Source organism: Gadus morhua, chromosome 11 (genome assembly GCF_902167405.1).
Source record: "Gadus morhua chromosome 11, gadMor3.0, whole genome shotgun sequence".
Classification (NCBI taxonomy): domain Eukaryota; kingdom Metazoa; phylum Chordata; class Actinopteri; order Gadiformes; family Gadidae; genus Gadus; species Gadus morhua.
The window spans coordinates 7,976,950-7,995,015 of record NC_044058.1 but is presented as its reverse complement, the minus strand read 5'-3'; the positions used below and the strand labels follow the sequence as shown (position 1 = coordinate 7,995,015).

At 48.4% G+C, this 18,066-nt stretch overlaps 1 protein-coding gene across 1 annotated transcript in view; it reads right to left on the bottom strand.

Annotated features, from left to right (window-relative positions):
- Positions 1–10,581: 10,581 nt before the first annotated feature.
- Positions 10,582–18,066, bottom strand: part of erfl3 (Ets2 repressor factor like 3) — a 42,788-nt gene continuing 35,303 nt past the window's right edge. Inside the window, exons 3-5 of the mRNA XM_030370213.1 lie at positions 14,833–14,948; positions 13,036–14,219; positions 10,582–12,013 (exon numbers count right to left, since the gene is read on the bottom strand). Of these exons, the coding sequence (XP_030226073.1) occupies positions 11,186–12,013; positions 13,036–14,219; positions 14,833–14,948 (2,128 nt within the window). The 3' untranslated portion in view covers positions 10,582–11,185. The remainder of the gene's footprint in view (positions 12,014–13,035; positions 14,220–14,832; positions 14,949–18,066) is intronic.

Genomic DNA, 18,066 nt, shown 5'->3' with positions numbered 1-18,066 from the left:
TTACAATGCAAATGCACATTGGATGAATTATATATTGTTTCTGTTTATTACAATCTTTCCACATCTATTTTATGAATGATGAATCTCCCACATCTATTTTATGAAAGATGAAAATATGTGATAAATATGAATGTTTGTAGAGACACCTTTATAAAATCACGTTTCACTCCTATAGATTCAGCAGACTTGTAACCTTACTAGCAGAATTAATGTTGAACATTGGCAATAACCCTAATCGCTCATCGTACTGCCATGTTAAACTTAGTGAAACTTTCTCGTTCTTCCCATGTTATTTATGTGGTTTCATCTCTGTTAGACACGGGCGTTTCTAGGTTTTTGAAATATCCGGGGCTTAGCCCAGAGGGAAAGGGAATATGCGTGCGTAGCGCGTGGCAAATTTATTGTATGCTTTATTGCGCATTCACATTATTCATAATGCTTTATCTAAATACACAAAATACACAGTTTAATACAGCTTTAAATAGCTACGTGACTTCTGTGCTGCTTATCCCTAGACATCTAAAGTTCCATTCAAGTTATTTCAGAGAAAAATGAATACAAGTGAGACAAACCTTACCTATATATATATATATATATATATATATATATATATATATATATATATATATATATGACTGGGGATAGCATAGGTTCATTCACTTGAGGTGGTAAACAGTCTGGCTATGTTTTTAATCCGTTTATACTCTTGCCAGAAGGACTATTTTGAAGGACTAAGCTACTTTATTTTGAGATGCCCCTGAAATCCCCATGTTTGTTTTTAGTTATAAAGCAAGTGTAACAGAGTTAAAAATGTAGTGTATTATTATATATGATTCTCGCCAAAATAAAACTGCCGTGGTTAATAAGTGTGAATGGGAGCCACCCGTGGCCATATGGTGTACTGCAGATCTGCCGCGTTTAGTTCTGTGCTGCGTGGAAATCTACTGCGTTCCTACTCGGTCAGAAAAGCCGTTGCTTTTGATCTGGTAGGTTCGCTATATAAAGCACTGTACCCAATATCAGTTTTCTTAAAGTGAATTCATGTTTAAGTTGATAACTTCGATGTATCCCATGTGTTATGTTATTTTCCATTCACTGTAACGATCGTACTGTAGTTTGCATGTTTTAGAGAAAGTTTATTAATACATACTTTTCTTATGACCTTGGGTTTCTACATGCTAAGGCTAACATGGCTAGCCGTAAACTCCGCTAGCCACGTTCATATTGAATGTAATATTACTCTCTTTCTTGCTTGTGCAGATGCTGTATATGTACACCGATTTCTGATGGCCATGATTTGATTTATTTTCCAAAGGTATGTGGCTCCATAATGTAAATAGGTTGTAATAAAGTGCTGTAACTGACTACAGTTATGCCCATTCATGGGAAGTTGAATGTTTTGTTTTGTATGTATTTTCTATTACTAGTAATCGGGCAGAGAAAAGCCGTTGCTTTTGATCTGATGCTGTATATGTACACCGATTTCTGATGGCCATGATTTGATTTATTTTCCAAAGGAAAATAAAGGAAAGAAAATTCAACAGTTCCGCCTCCGTCTCCCTGATGCTTGACCATCGTTACACAAGCAAAAAACAAACAAAAAACAAACAGCAAGTTGATATATATTTGTATTAACATTCAGGGCTAATTATATAATATCCGGGGCTTTAGCCCTGAATGAAACAGTCTAGGGACGCCACTGCTGTTAGATATGGACATCCTTCCAAAAAGAGCCCTCTCGGATGCCGGGCTTAAACAAGATTTGTTTCACTACGACTCCTTTCAGCTGCCCACCCCTCCTTCTCCTACAAAAAAAATTAAAATAAAACGGCTAATAAAACGCTTGAGTTGGCGTTTTGAAAAGAGAAAACATTTTATTAGTACATGGTATAAAGATAATTATGAGACTTTGATTGATATCCAGACATTTTTTGCGGAGACACATTCCTGTTCCCCACTTGCATTGGAGTGAACAGAGATATCCACTTCGGGGACACTTGAATCTAGGGACCCGTCCACAGCCCGCTTAAACAGCTGCAATACCAGGCTTGGGCGCTGAGCACTGGTGGATTGCTGAAGTATGCACGGCTTCTGGAGGCCTGTGCTGTGTTCCAATCCGTACTTATTGTATACGTAGGGCGTTCAAATTAAGATCGGGGACAAAAGAAGTGTACTGAAAGTAACCGGATGGTGTACCCTGGCCTTAACGGTCCAACCACTGAGTGTGGATTGATGCATACTTTAACGGCAGCCATCTAAGCTACGTAGCGGAAGAGGCGGAGCCAACGTCAGCCCATTTTCCACATAGCCTGCATTAATGGTGTCATTTTGTAGCTTTTATTGCTTTTTATAGCTGTTAGGCATAAAGGGCTCACTGTTCAAAGCGGGACGTTTATTGCGGGGCAGGAGGCCGCATACGAATTCGTAATTTCCGGTTAGTGCATCACAGAGTTTTCGATTTGGAACAACACTCACTGACACTCACTAAGTGCGCAGAAAATCTGCGCACTTAGTGAGTGCGGATAGTGTAGCTACTACGTTTAAGTGTACTCATGGAAGTATGGATATTGGAACACAGCATAAGTGTGTGTGTGTGTGTGTGTGTGTGTGTGTGTGTGTGTGTGTGTGTGTGTGTGTGTGTGTGTGTGTGTGTGTGTGTGTGTGTGTGTGTGTGTGTGTGTGTGTGTGTGTGTGTGTGTGTGTGTGTTTCTCTTTAAGAGAATAGCGAGCCAGTGCGTGATTAAAAGTAGCCAAATAGAGCGGGAAAAACCGCCCAATCTGGCAACACTGCCAGAACGTCCTTCATAAATTGAACAATCCTGCGAGAAAAAGCGCCCAATCTGGTAACACTGCTGAAAGTCCTCACGCTCCAGCGTCAACGTAAATCAATGAGACCAACTGAAAACAAAGCCAGTATGAAACCAAAACTGTGATTCTGAAGAAAGTTTAAATGAAATCGAAATTCCGTTTAGATATTATTGAAGTGTGTACATTTTTGTGTAGATTTGTAAGATGGTTGGAACGAAGATAAACGGTTGAATATTGATTAAGTTACGTCTTCAGTGGGAGGACGGCGGAACCTTCTCCAGGTGTCCTAGACTTGCACGTGTTTGGTTACACGTGTGTATGTGAGAGTGTTTATACATGTGTGTGCGTGTGGGTTTGACATGAATTAAAATGGCTGTGCGAACTGTAAAGAGAACACACACACACACACACACACACACAGTCCAAACTTGCTAATATGCTAAATTTCCCACAAGACATATTGGATCCATTTTATATCTACAAGGTTTGACAGAGCAGCAAAATACCCTGATATGCTGTTGCTGAAGGGGAAAATCAACACTAGCGATTTAACAATCAGTGTCGCTTGCTCAGCTCTTTTCAGGGAAATAGTTACCATAGTTGCCATCAAAAAAGCTGAATATTCATCATTGATCGCTGACGCTCGGTTCCACATTGATAGGAAGGAGCTAGAAACAATCTGATAGGAGGAGCACATGACCAGGACAGTTACAACGGATAATTATGCCTGGAGGCCAACTGCCTCCCAACTCATATAAGGGGCCCATGGCAGCCACTGTGTGCTGGATGCATTATGTGGCTTCAAACGGTAACACTACACCAGTCAGCTGCTATATGGGCCTTATTCACCTATCGGCCATCTCCGTTCTAAACGCATAATTTCCCCCCAGCATGGCCCCTATGGTGATAAAACCCATTAAGGATCATTACCTCACTTCTCAATAGGCTGTGGGGTGGTAAGCATGGGTTCATGATGTGTGGCTGGTAAACTCAAGTGGCTCCCAACCTTAGATTCAAATTTTCGGGCTGTGTTTGGAATAAATCCAGGGGCAGGACGATGTTATGTACAAAGGGGAACCAATGAGAAAAATCTGAAGTCCTTTTGATGATAACTGGATCTAAAGCAATCACAGAGATCAACGATTACATTTACACGCAGTACACTCTTCAAACAGCGGGAGGAGCCATCGAGTGTAAAATGACGGTACACCGCTAAACACATGAATGTACGCTTTAAAACATGTTTTAAGTATGTAGACGTCGCCTATGCAAGCAGGCTGAGCGACTTCAACATGAGTTATCATATTTAAAAACACTGATAATATGTAGAATATAGGCTACTGATCAAAATTTCATGCTGTTAACTATTTCAGTGGACAATGAATAAGACAAGAAAACTAAAGCAAATATATTATTCAAAAAGGCATCAATAGTTTTAATAATAGCCTAGCCTAAGCCTAAAATAATTTAAGTTACTGAAAACGATTTGAATTGGACTGTTAAGTAGGCCTTTACATTCAAATATTTATTTGATAAACAAAAATATGAATATGCCTCACAATCTGGTTAAATGACAAAGAAAAACTCAAATTAAAAAGCCACCAATACAGCTGTCTTAGTTCCTTTAAATGTACTTGCTGGGGGTTTAAAGTTTCAACATTAGAATGGCTTGTCATAAAGGCCTAGGCATTTAGTGACCGCCAACACAAGTTAGCTACTTTAATCTGGAAGCTACATGTACCAATGAAATAGGAAATAATGAAAAGAAAATAACAAGGAGTGTATGTTTGTGTATGGGTTGTGTGTGTGTGTGTGTGTGTGTGTGTGTGTGTGTGTGTGTGTGTGTGTGTGTGTGTGTGTGTGTGTGTGTGTGTGTGTGTGTGTGTGTGTGATGCGGTCATGACTACCTGATTCCTCTGTAGGCTGTGTTTACCACAGGCAGTTCTGTGTAGAGTAGAGGATGTGGCTACGACAGGTAAAAAAAAAAAAGCGATGCTATTTCACAGTATAGGCCTGCTTGACTTTTCAAACTTTCACGCACAGCATGACGTTTATTCAAGCACACTTAAGGTTGTTTAGTTCTTGGTTTCGTTATGCACTTGGTGCAAACATTTGTGGTGCTGGGTGGAATCAAAGCATACAGCGGTGACTGCGTCTGATTTCTCCGAAAGAAGCCACGCGGCACCATGGGTGGAGGTGGGATGTAAGGGACAGTGGTGTCTGGGGTCTTTCTTCTCTCCTGCCCCTCTCCTCTCCTTTCACCAGAACCCAACCACCGGGCCTCTTGGAAGCGGGGGACTAAAGGGTGTCTAACACACACACACACACACACACGCGCGCACACACACACACACACACACACAAACACACACACACACACAAAAAAAGCACGGAAAAGCACATTTGCACACACAAACATACACAAAAGCACGCAAGCACTTTTGCACACACACATAGACTTACACAAAAGCACGCAAGCACTTTTCCACACACACACACACACACACACACACACACACACACACACACACACACACACACACAAACAAACATACAAAAGCACGCAAGCACTTTTGCACACACATACACAAAAGCATGCAAGCACTTTTGCACTTACACACACACACACACATACAGAAAAGCAAGCGAAGAATAGGACACACAAATTCACGATGAAGGTATAGTACCGGATGCATTGCTGTGTCATAAAAGAACATAAGCAAAACACAAACAAAAATACACAGCGATTTTTGGCTTCCCATAAATAATCAACAGATTATTTTTTATTATTGCTCAATTTGCAGTTTTTTAATGCAGTGTAAAAACCTTATAACGATTCATCCACCAATGCCTGGAAGTGCTCTTGAAATCCAGGGATTGACGTCACACTGAAAGAAGAACAGCCGTGTGCATGTGAGCATTATGTGGAAGAGCGGGCAGCAGCAAGTCGACAAAGTGCTTGTCCTCTGTGTGCACTTTGCGGCACATTCTCACTAATCACTTCCACCGTGTGTGTGTGTGTGGGTGTACTAGTTTGTCTTTCAAGATATAAACGTTGTTTGGGCAAGCGTATAAAGAAGGCTCATGTTGAAATGACTACAGGATGTAGTCAGAGTAGAGGTGTTGTCAGAGATCTCTTATGTGTAAACTCTTGACATCCTAGTCCTATGTTGCGGTTCAGTATTTAAAGCAGAGGCTTTTATACACGTCATTAAGGAGTAGTTATAGTTGTTGGGCATCTTGCTCAAGAATGCCTACAGGTTAGGGAAATCAGAGGTCGAACCCAGTACCCTTACCTTTTTGGTGTGAGCTTTAAGATTACTAAATGGACTGATCCTATTGGTTAAAATTATTTTAACTCTCTTTATGATAGACTGGCTGAAAGGTTCATCACATTAAAATATCAAGGTAATACATATTCTCAATTCAATTGTCTGCTAATGCTAAGGAGTGTTTCAACAGACAAGGGCCAAAGCAAACAAACAACAGCCATTGGGTTTTAACCAGTTTTAATTAACCCTGATTACATCTTAATTACAAGTTTTGAAAAAACAACAAAACAAAATAATGAACACGAAAGAACGAAAGAAGAGAAATTCAATGTTACATCATGGTATTAGCTCCTGTCTGTCCATCCCTGTTACGTAACTGCATTGGGGTGACGAGAGAGGAGAGAGGGATGACAGAGAGAGGGAACGACAGACCTTAAAACGGAAAACAATAAACATCCTTCTCTTCTTTTAAAACAATAAAACTCCTCGCTAAATTAAAAAAAAACTAATGTACAAGAGTGAGCAAGAGAGAATATTATAAAATAAAAAATAATTACAATACGATGACGAAAAAAAGATAAACCTATTCCCCTCTGCCCCTCAGCGATATGCTGCGTCCTCTGCGCTCAAACTCCCCCCATCACGTCTCACAATATCAGGTTTATGTTCATTTTTTACACATGTTTCACTTATCTTACACTTGGAGAATTTACTACAAAGACCGAGGGAAGGAGGCTGGCGGGGGTCAAAAAGCTGGGGCGGGAAGGCGGGGATGGGTCCACATCGTCCATCGTGATGCACACAACATAAACAGCTTACCGGGCCAAGGAATAACAATGCAGCGGGAGGAGGTAAATAATCCAGAACAACAACAACAATAATAATAATAACAACAATCATCAACAGCAATATTGACATCCGAGAAATAATACGGGAGATCATTTTCTTCTTTTGTTTGTTTAAAAATGACTTGTTAGCGAGAAATGCCATGTTTTGCGCCACTTTGCCCACGGGTGATTTTAAACTGCAGAAGGCCAGGAGCAGGCCCACAGAGAGAGAGCTAGAGAGAGAGAGACAGAGAGAAATGCCCATTCAAACGGGTCTCGGTCGTTCTCGTGTCTTGTGCTGTCAGATGACACCACAGTCTGCAACGAGATAGACAAACCAATAGCAAGAAAGGGCGAGCGAGAGACAGACAGACAGAGAGAGGGGAAGAGGAGATTCCGAACAGAAAAATACAGAGCCGGAGAGAGTGTGAGAGAGTGAGAGAAAGAGAGGGAGAGATATTGAAAGAATGCAGAGCAGGCAAGAGGGCTGCCTGATCTGTTGCTTAGATATAAAGACTTGTAATAAGGCAGCTGTCAGTAGAGTTACAAACATGGGGATTGTTAGTGGTGAGGGAGTGAGGTCGTGTGTGTGTGTGTGTGTGTGTGTGTGTGTGTGTGTGTGTGTGTGTGTGTGTGTGTGTGTGTGTGTGTGTGTGTGTGTGAATGTGTCTGGGTGTGCATGCTCTGACATGCTACAACCCGCCCCGGACTACTTGGATGTGAGTGATGAGGGGAATTCGATCAGCGACGCCACATATCATGGAGCCTGGAGGTCTCCCCTGCCCCCTCCCACACAACCGCTCGCTGCTGTTGATCAGTGGACCCAGTACCCCCTCCACCAAGGATCTACAGGTCCCCAGTGACATACACTTCTCTGGGACATGGATACTCCAGGGGTGGTGTCACAACGGGCATGTGTGGAATGTGTGGATTTGAGAGGTGCATCTATATGACTGTGGATGTGTGTGTGTGCATGAGTTTGAGTGTGTAGCCACATTGAGCATGTGCGGAATGTGTGTGTTGTATTTGTGTCTGTTGGACTCTGAATGTGTGTCTGCGTGCGTGTGCGTGTTTAGGGGTGAAGTCACGATGAGTAGACGTATAATTCGTATGCTGAATTTGTGAATTTGAACGTTTCCATGACTCTGATGGTGTGTGTGTGCATGTCTGTAGTCATATGTGTGGGTGTGTACATGCTGATGTGTGTGCATGTAGGGGTAGAGTAACAATCAGCATGTGTGGAATGTGTGTGTCTAATTTGTGTATTAGACTATATGGCAACAAATGTGTGTATACGTGTGAGCGTGCGCATGTGCGAGTGTGTGTGTGTGTGTGTGCATACGCATGTGGGTGTGTGAGCGTGCATAGCTTGAGGGAAAAGCGTTTCAGGTCAGGCCTCACATGTGGTTCTTGCAGCTTTTCCAGGTTATCGTACAGTAATGATTAACCCCTTATCGCCCCCTTCTTGGCTGGCTCGCAGCCTAGACCGGGGCGGGCTGGTGTACCTGGGCCTTAGGTTAACTGGCCTAAGATAAAGGACAGGGTTTCCACTTCACAAATAGCATGAGATACCCTGGGCTGACGCTGATCCGTACACATGGGCTGGAGGCTAGCGGGGGGGCTGGCCCCTGAATGGATGTGCGTGGTCACATCGTGAACAACACACGTTTGAATGATTATCATCGCACAAAAACCTCCCGTGTGCTTTCTCAATTGTTTCCCCCGTTACTGGTCTTATTCTTGTCTTTGACTAAACTGTGCTTTTTTTCTGGCTTATTTCCTATTTAAATAAAAGTAGGAGGAAACCAGGATCCACCCGCACCCTTCCCTGTTATGATAACAACCCCCCCCCCCCCCCCTCCCCCCCCACTGTCCTTGGTCACCTGGTTACCCAAGAAGAATTATATACACATCGCTTATGGCCAATCAAAACAACCCTACTTACAAAAAGAATCCTGAATCAGTCATATCATTAAAATGCTATGGTTCTTTGAAATCTCAGTTTCATAATAATTTCATATAGAATATATAAAGATATAGTTTTTACGTATGTGTGTTAGAGCTCAGTTTGGACTTTGTACATGCTATAAAAACAAGGCATTGAGAGGCAATGTGTGTGTGCATGTGTGTTTGTGTGTGTCCGAGAGGGTCCTGGGGTGTATTTGTTTCTCTCTGATGGCCTAAGTTAGCCTGGTCCTACCAGACCATCGTACTTCATTTCATTTGTAGAGAAGGTCTGGAACTGCTCAATTGACAAACGTTCACTCACTTGGAGGCGGGTGTTTGTTGGAAGTTTTAAAATGATTGGATCTGCCCAGTGCCACTCTGTATCTGCCATAACCAATCGCATAGTGTTTGGTCGTGACGTATGTCATGCGACGGGACCGGCTCCTTCACCACTAACGGAGCCAGCTGGAAAATCAAACTTTTCCCGAACCATCGTGGTCACCAACAACATCATGGCCACCAACAAAAACTCAGCAAAGCTTGTTCTTGCTCCGGCTTTAATTGATCGATATTCGGCAGCGATCCCACAACAGACCGAATAGCTTCTCTCGTATCCTTCTCCATTGTCTTCCTGGTCTTCCTCTGACTACAACTGAAACTGGCGCGCGACCTCGACGTCATCGTTCTCAGCCACTCCCTCTGTTCACTGATTGGACCGCCAAAAATCTGGCTTCCAAGGAACCCATGCATATGAAGCAGACCCAGACCTAGTACTGAAGTGAAATGAAAATTGAGCGGAAGTAGGTAGGTGGGCAGTGCCATGCTAGGCCTACGTACCGATGGATGGATAACTGATAAGACATTTGGAGAGGACATTGAGAAAATGCATCATCCCACGACCCAGCTGGCCAGAGACTCTGAGCCAGCAGTGGCTGTCGACCCGCAGCTTGGAAACCTCTGCTTTACAGGCAGGGGGGTCTCAGGTCTCTCCCCCCACTCTCTCTATCTCCACTCTCAGGACCAAGAAGAGGGTCTCCGAGAGAGAGCAGGAGAGAGAGAAGAGAGAGCCGATAGAGAGAGGAGGGAGGAGAGCGAGAGGTAACCAAAGTAAATAAGCTAAAGGCAGTGTTGTAGGTGTGTGAGTGTGTCCCGGTGTGTTAGTGTGTTGGTGCGCATAGGTTTGCTGGTTTAGTTAACACTATCATGAGCATGATTGTTAAAACCGCAGAAAGCAGGCGCACTGAGCTTCCCTTGCCCCTGGGGAACTCACAGTGAAACACATGGTAAGCATGCAAGCTATGTTAGGCTACTACACTAGTAGTCATTGGCGGACACTCAAACCACCCTCCCTCTCCCTCCCTCCCCCAAGAGAGAGCCTTCCTCCTCCCTCTTCCACTTGCCCCTACCTGGTGGTCCCAACAGAAGCACTCTACGCAACAAACTCCCTTTCCTCCTGCCTTGCGTGGTCTCCGTATCTCTGGCCCGTTCCATGCATCTCTCAGAGAGAGGGGTGGGGGTGGGGGGTATCTGTCCGAGTCCAAGTGTGTCCAGGGCTGGTCCAGGACAAGCAGAAGCAGGGGGGAGGATAGGAGTGTAACAGACTGTAGGTCTAAAAAACTCAATGAAAGCATTTCGCTGGAGAGTGTGAGTATTAGAAAAGTGTGTGTGTGTGTTTGTGTGTGTATGTGCGTGGGGAGGGGGTCCAAGAGCAGAATAATATTTTTTTCTTCTCTTAACGGTACGGTCTCAAGTTCCATTCCCTGGCCACTGGTTGGGCGCTGTGGGGGCGTGTCCATCCAGTAAGTGAGCTGCGATTGGCTTCCCTGAGTGGAGTGGGTCTTGTCAGTTGTTCTAAGCAAAACAGCTCCCCCCCCTCCGTATGTCCAAGGAGGCTTACGTGGTAACAGACAATCAGCCCTCCCACGTAACTCCACTCTTGGTCATCACTTCATCATCATTATCATGTGTGTTTTAGATACAGGCACTTTGATCAAAACCCTGTCGTCTCTACAGAGACTGAGCGGCAGGTCCCCTGAGGAGAGACTGATAGGTGACCCCCACCAATGACGGGGTCTGCAAGGCAGGAGAGGTGCTGGAGTGGGCGGGACTTAGACATTAGTTTTTTTGTTTGCAGATGCACTGGCCGGAGGAGGGGGGGGGGTTACTAGTCCAGGAGGGGAGGAGAGCCCTGCTTAGCCGGTCGGTGTGTGAGGAGTGTGCGTGTGTGTGAAGGAGTCTCAGGGGTTCAGCAGTGGTCCCGGGACATTAGTGTTTGGGCTGTGTGTGTGTGTGTGTGTGTGTGTGTGTGTGTGTGTGTGTGTGTGTGTCCCATCAGCAGGTCTTGTTCTCAAGGGAGAGCTGGGCCGTGGCGCGGTGCAGTTCGGCGCTCACCCTCCGGTGGGACGCCAGCAGCGGGGGCGGGGCCAGAGACCCCTCGTACACCAGGGGGGGCGGGCTGTCTGCGTCCTCCCCCCCTCCTCCTCCTCCTCCTCCTCCTCCTCCTCCTTCCCTCCGCCTCCGGCCGCTGTCCTCCTCCTCCTTGGTATCCAACCGGGCGCCGTTCCGCTGCCTCTCCTGCTCGGCGCGCACCTTCTTGTCGTCCGACTCCTCTTGGGACGAGGTCTCCATGCGCTGGTCCTCGCTCCAGCGCCGCTTGAAGCGCAGCTTCAGCGGGATGCACTGGGTGGGCGGCGGGGAATCGGCCGGCTCGCTCTTGATGGCCGCCGCCGTGACGGGGGCGATGGCGCTGGGGGTGAAGGGGGCGGGCGCGCGGTGCGGCGACACGGCGAAGGGCGAGAGGCCGGGCGGGGGCGGGGCCGGCGCCTTGAACACGTCCTCGTCCAGGTCGTCGTCGGGGTGGTGGTGGTGGTGGGGGAGGGGGTGGTGGGGGAGGGGGTGGTGCTGCTGGTGGGGCTGGTACCCGTGGTGGTGGTTGAGCTGGAGGTGGGGGTGGTGTGGGAGGTGGTTGTTGTGGCCGCCGTGGTGGTGGTGCAGGGCGCTGCCGTTGGCGAGGTGGGGGTGGGTGTGGTTGAGGCGGTGGGCGGGGCCGCCCCGGACATGGCGGGCGGAGAAGAGCTCATAGTCCTCGTCGGGGTCCTCCTCGCTGATGTCTGTCACCTCCACCTCCTCCTCTGACTCGATGTCTGAGATGGGCTCCACCTGGAGGGAGGGGGAGGCGGACAGAAGGAGAGGAAACAGAGAGAGTTAGCGTCAGTCTTAGGTCGAACTGCGGCACTGCCAGTCAGGCTGTTGTTTTTGTCCTTACCACTCCGTCTTAGAGCCCAAAGCACAAGGCTGGGCCATAAAGCACAAGGCTGGGCCATTACACTAAGTTATGTTTTTAAATGCCCCTCATCAAGCTAGAAAAATAACACCATGTGCACTACGTGTTCTTACAGCATTTATCCTGGGGGCGGGAACCGCACCGAAAACATGGGGGAAAATGTGCATTGGTTTGCACTGGGCTTATGGCTCTACCACAGAGCAGTAGAGGCTCTACCACAGAGCCTGGCAGTAGAGGCTCTACCACAGAGCAGTAGAGGCTCTACCACAGAGCAGTAGAGGCTCTACCACAGAGCAGTAGAGCCTCTACCACAGAGCAGTAGAGGCTCTACCACAGAGCAGTAGAGCCTCTACCACAGAGCAGTAGAGGCTCTACCACAGAGCCTGGCAGTAGAGCCTCTACCACAGAGCAGTAGAGGCTCTACCACAGAGCAGTAGAGCCTCTACCACAGAGCAGTAGAGGCTCTACCACAGAGCCTGGCAGTAGAGCCTCTACCACAGAGCCTGGCAGTAGAGCCTCTACCACAGAGCCTGGCAGTAGATCCTCTACCACAGAGCAGTAGAGGCTCTACCACAGAGCAGTAGAGGCTCTACCACAGAGCAGTAGAGCCTCTACCACAGAGAAGTAGAGGCTCTACCACAGAGCAGTAGAGGCTCTACCACAGAGCCTGGCAGTAGAGGCTCTACCACAGAGCCTGGCAGTAGAGGCTCTACCACAGAGCAGTAGAGCCTCTACCACAGAGAAGTAGAGGCTCTACCACAGAGTAGTAGAGCCTCTACCACAGAGCAGTAGAGGCTCTACCACAGCAGTAGAGCCTCTACCACAGAGCGGTAGAGGCTCTACCACAGAGCAGTAGAGGCTCTACCCCCTGCCCCCCTACGCCCAGTGCCCCCCTCACCTTGATCTTGGGCAGCCCGGCGCTGTTGAGCGACTGCGTGGACGAGGAGTTCGACACGAGGCCCGAGCCGCCGGCCGAGCTGAGGTCGCTGCCGAAGGACAGCGAGGAGCCCATGCCCGACGTGGAGGTCCCGGAGGCGGAGGACATGGAGCCCTGCCGGCCGGACCCCTGGCCGTCCCCGCGCTGCTTGCGGCCCAGCGGCGGCGGCTGCAGCTTGAACTTGAAGGGGGACATGTGCGCCGCCTCCTCCCCCAGGTGCAGCGGGTGGTGCGTGGGGTGGGAGTGCGGGTGGGGGTGCGGGTGGGCCGAGTGCGGCGGGTGATGGTGGGGGTGGTGGTGGTGGTGATGGAGGGCCACGTGCGCCAGAGACGGGTGCTGCGGGTGGCGCTCTCTGTCTCGCTCCCTCTCTCGCTCCCTCTCGCCTCCGGCCAATGCGGCTGCTCGCTCGCCCCTCTCGCCCAGTCCTCCCCCCCTCTCCCTCTCCCTCTCCCTCTCGGCGGCCTTGTCCGCGCTGGGCCGGTGGGGCTGGGGGATGACGATGTTGGGGTAGTGCAGGAAGGCGCGGGGGCTCAGGTGGTAGTTGTACACCGACTGGGTGTGGGCCTGCAGGTAGCGCTTCATGTCCTCGGGGTTGAAGGAGAAGTGGGAGCCCAGCATGGGCGACAGGGTGGGGGAGGGGGTGTAGGGCAGGTGGGAGGAGGGGGTCATGGAGAGCGCCGGGGAGAGGGGCGGGGCCAGCAGGCCGGAGCCCCCGGGCCCCGGCAGCGGCGACACGGGGAAGGGGGAGATGGGCTCCTGGTGGCCCCTGTGCGGGCCCCGGGAGCCGTGGTGGCCGGCGGGGTTCCCCGCTCCGTACATGCGGAGGAGGGACTCGTGGGAGAGGCGCGGGTGGATCAGGCCCCTGAACCCCACTCCTCCGCCCCCTCCCCCGCTCAGGCCCCTCTCCCCGCCGCGCTCCTCGGCCACGCCCCCGTTGCCCTCCTCGATCTCCGAGTTGACGGAGGTGCCGTCGCTGCAGTCGCTGACGGAGCCGCGGCCCATGCGGCGCGCTACCGCCCCGAACACGCCCCCAGGGCTGCGCAGCTCCTCATTGGGCGACAGCACCTCGCTGGGCGTGGAGGGGAAGCGGAAGTGGGAGCTGCCGCTGGTGGGCACGGGCGGGGCGCTCTGGGGGACGGCGCTGCCTGGAGAGGGAGAGGGAGGGAGGGAGGGAGGGAGGGAGGGAGGGAGGGAGGGAGGGAGAGAAAGAGAGAGAGAGAGAGAGAGAGAGAGAGAGAGAGAGAGAGAGAGAGAGAGAGAGAGAGAGAGAGAGAGAGAGAGAGAGAGAGAGAGAGAGAGAGAGAGAGAGAGAGAGAGAGAGAGAGAGAGAGAGAGAGAGAGAGAGAGAGAGAGAGAGAGAGAGAGAGAGAGAGAGAGAGAGAGAGAGAGATTACTACGATGTTGACCCTTGCTTGCCATTTCTGGACATCTATAGCCTAGTAAAAGCCAGTGCAGAACATCTCTCTGAAAACGCACACTATTTGCATTTTTGTATCTTATTTGACTTTCTAGGGACTTTGGCGATGCAAATGTGTGTTTCCAAAGCCCATGATTCTTTTGTCTGTTTAATTGAATTGAGAAAAAGTGAGTCAAAAGAGGGATAGGTTGTGTGGATGCTGATAATATATATTGTCTTCTTCCTCGTCTTGCGTGTAATTCTATGTAATCTAGCCATCGTATTGTAGGATTAGGCGTAGCCTGCGCGCGGGGCAGACGCACACACAACACAGACACAGACAGTCTGGGCGCCGTCCTCACCTCCGGAGCCCACGTCGATGAAGGGGTAGTTGACCAGGACCAGCTTGTTGAAGTTGAACTTGTAGGTGAAGCGCTTGCCCTTGGTCTTGTGCAGGATGCGCTTGTTGTAATAGTACCTGTCAGGGGAGAAGGCAAACGAGCATAAGACCAAAAACCATTTACACACAAACGAATGCCTGGAAGCGACTTTTCACAGAACATATAGGAGAGAGGACAGAGGAGAAGGGAGAGGAGAAGAGAAGAGAAAGAGAGAGATTTAGATGTAGTCTTTACTACAATGTTTATGCTTGCTTGTCATTTCTCTACATCCATAGTCTTAGTTATGAACATCTCCCTGACAACGACTGCTGTTGTGTGTCTTATTGACTATTTGAAATTTTGTAACTTTCTACGGGCTTTGGCAATGTAAAGTCACATTTCCTGTTCCAATAAAGCCAAGGATTTTGAAGAGACCGACCACAAAAAATAGGAACATGGTATTGGTCCCATCACAGAAAAAGCACATTTGGTTCGTATCAATATTTCAGTTGCTTCAAAACCACCTCTATGGCGGTATTGGTATGTATAGTCGAGTTTGTCTAAAAACTGTAAGCAGTTTACCATTCTACCCATAATAAGGTGAAAAAGAAACCTTTTAACCCCATATACACCGACCGCGTAAATGTAATTGTTGAGAGGAAGAGAGATGGAAATATTTTGGATCATCTACTACCTAATAAAAAATCGTATCGTGACCCTTAAGATACAAGTTATGGCCAACTTCCCCCTAAAAATCACAGAGGGGAATTTAATCAAATTTTAGATTTTTAATTTCCTAATGAGAACAAGAGTGGAGGAGAGAACGAGAGACGGAAAGAGAGAGAGGGCGACATGGAGAGAGAGTGAGAGAGCAAGAGAGAGTGGGAAGAGATGTGTGGGGTGAGTTTAATTAAAAGAGGAAGTGGATTAAATGGGAGCCAAACGGATGACGTGGTGTGGAGCCATCAGCAGCCAACACAAGAGATCAGAGACGGGCTGATGTGGTGTGAAGCAGCATCAGGCTATTCTGAGGCTCGCTGTGTTAGACCCAAGGTGTGTAACTTCAGAAATATTCCTATGACTAGATCCAAGAAAACCCTTAAGAAACTCAAGGCAGGGTATTAAAGAGACATTAAGCATAAATAAACACAAATACAGAGCCAAATTGTGTTATTCATTCATTCATTCAGAGATGGACCCATCCCTTTATGTAATACTAACTCAGAGCTACCAATAATTCTCCCCAGGCTTTATCCCTTTATATAATGGCTATTCTTTCTCTCTCTCTCGGTTTCCTTCTCTCGCCCCCTCGCTCTCTTCCTCTATTAACCTTTGTCCTGCTCCAGCTCTTTACGTAATGTCTTTCTGCTTTCTTCCTCGCTTCGGCATCGCATTTATATAACCTCTGGCTCCCTGGCTGCTGACCCTCACACGCTCTGAGAGAGAGCTAGAGCGAGGGCGGGAGAGAGAGCAACAGACTTCAACATCCATTTTGACCTGAAAAAAAAGAGAGAGAAAGAATCCAACACACACACACACACACACACACGCACACGCACACCGTCTCCTCCACTGCACTTACAGACAGACATGGTTCCCTGGCCGCCGGGGGCCCCATGAAGTGCTGACATGTGAGCTCTAGTAGTGATACGGGCCCTGGCTCCTGCAGTACCGCCAAACTCAGGGGCCGCTCACTGCCTGTGTGGTAGTTATCTGGGTGGGGCGCGCGATGGGTGGAGGCTGGTCGGTGTCCAGGTTAGGAAGGGGTGAAGGTAGGTTGGGTAATATGCCTTTTAGACGCGTTTGGTTCTTTGTCATCGCCAGGCACGGACGCCTTTCCATTCACTTCATCCCCCCCCCGCCCCCAACCACCCCACCCCAACACATTACCACTTTTACCTGATCCCTGGGATATTCCTCTCCCCCGTCTCTCTCTCATCCTCACCCCATCACTCACCCGATCACTCCTCCTTCTGCTACTCATTTATTCCCTCCCTCCCCTCTTCCCCCGGGCACTGTTATATGCCCCTGTGTGTGTGTGTGTGTGTGTGTGTGTGTGTGTGTGTGTGTGTGTGTGTGTGTGTGTGTGTGTGTGTGTGTGTGTGTGTGTGGGAGAGAGAGAGAGAGAGAGTGAGAGGGGTAGGGAGTGGGGATGAGGGGAGAGAGACAGGACAGGCCTGCTGAAAACATTGTTTGTGCCAGGCACAAAGCAGCATGTCATTTCTGCTGTGAAGGGAGCAGCAGCTATGTGCTGGGTTGGAGGAGGAGGAAGAGGACAAGTAGGTTTCCTCGGTGAAGCAGAACATAACTGTTTCTAATAGCGTTGCGTGGACATCACACTGCTACCTACAGCTCCCTGGCTGTAGCTGACACACGGCTGTCCGGGAAGAGATACGCGATATTACACAAACAGCCAGAGTCTTCTACCAAGTGTCTTCTTAACACATCAAGTCCACAAATTGCTAATGTCATTGTCAACCATAATTAGTATGTTTATGTGTCAAAGTATATGTGGTCATTTAGGACTCAGGCGAAATCCCCACAGCTGTTTGGATTCCAATGAGTTGGATTTGACAGAATAACTACCTCCGGGCCCCCAGCACACGAGTCAATGGAGTCCAAAGGATCTCACTGTTCATCTCCATCTGACAATGTAAAGTACTACTGATTTGAGGGATGGTTGTGTCTGCAGAAATGTCTGCAGATATGCATTTACGGTCCAATATTAAAGCCAGCATAGTAACCAGTATCATTAGCCCAGGCAACGAAAGTTCAGAGCTGTCAGGGTTAACAGGAAGTGCGCCAAGCTAAAGGTTGGATTTTGCTTGCTTGGCAGTGCAGAAGAGCTCAGTTGTGTCTAGTAACCGACACACTGAATGCACGCTGCACGAGACATAAGTTGTGTTTAAGCCACATGACCAAGATCCCCCGACACACTCACGGGCACACACACACACTCACAGGCACACACACACACACACACACACACACACATGCACACACAGCCCCTCTGTTCTGAGTACCTCTCCCCCTCTCTCTCTGTGCCGTCATACAGACAGCCAGTCTTTGAAGAGCATTTGAACTCACTTCAAACGAGAAGAAAGAGATTCTTTGAGTGTCTGTGTTTAGCTGCCCATCGCACATGCCTTACACACAGACGCCTCTTACACACACAAAAGCACACACACACGCAATCACACACACACACACACACAC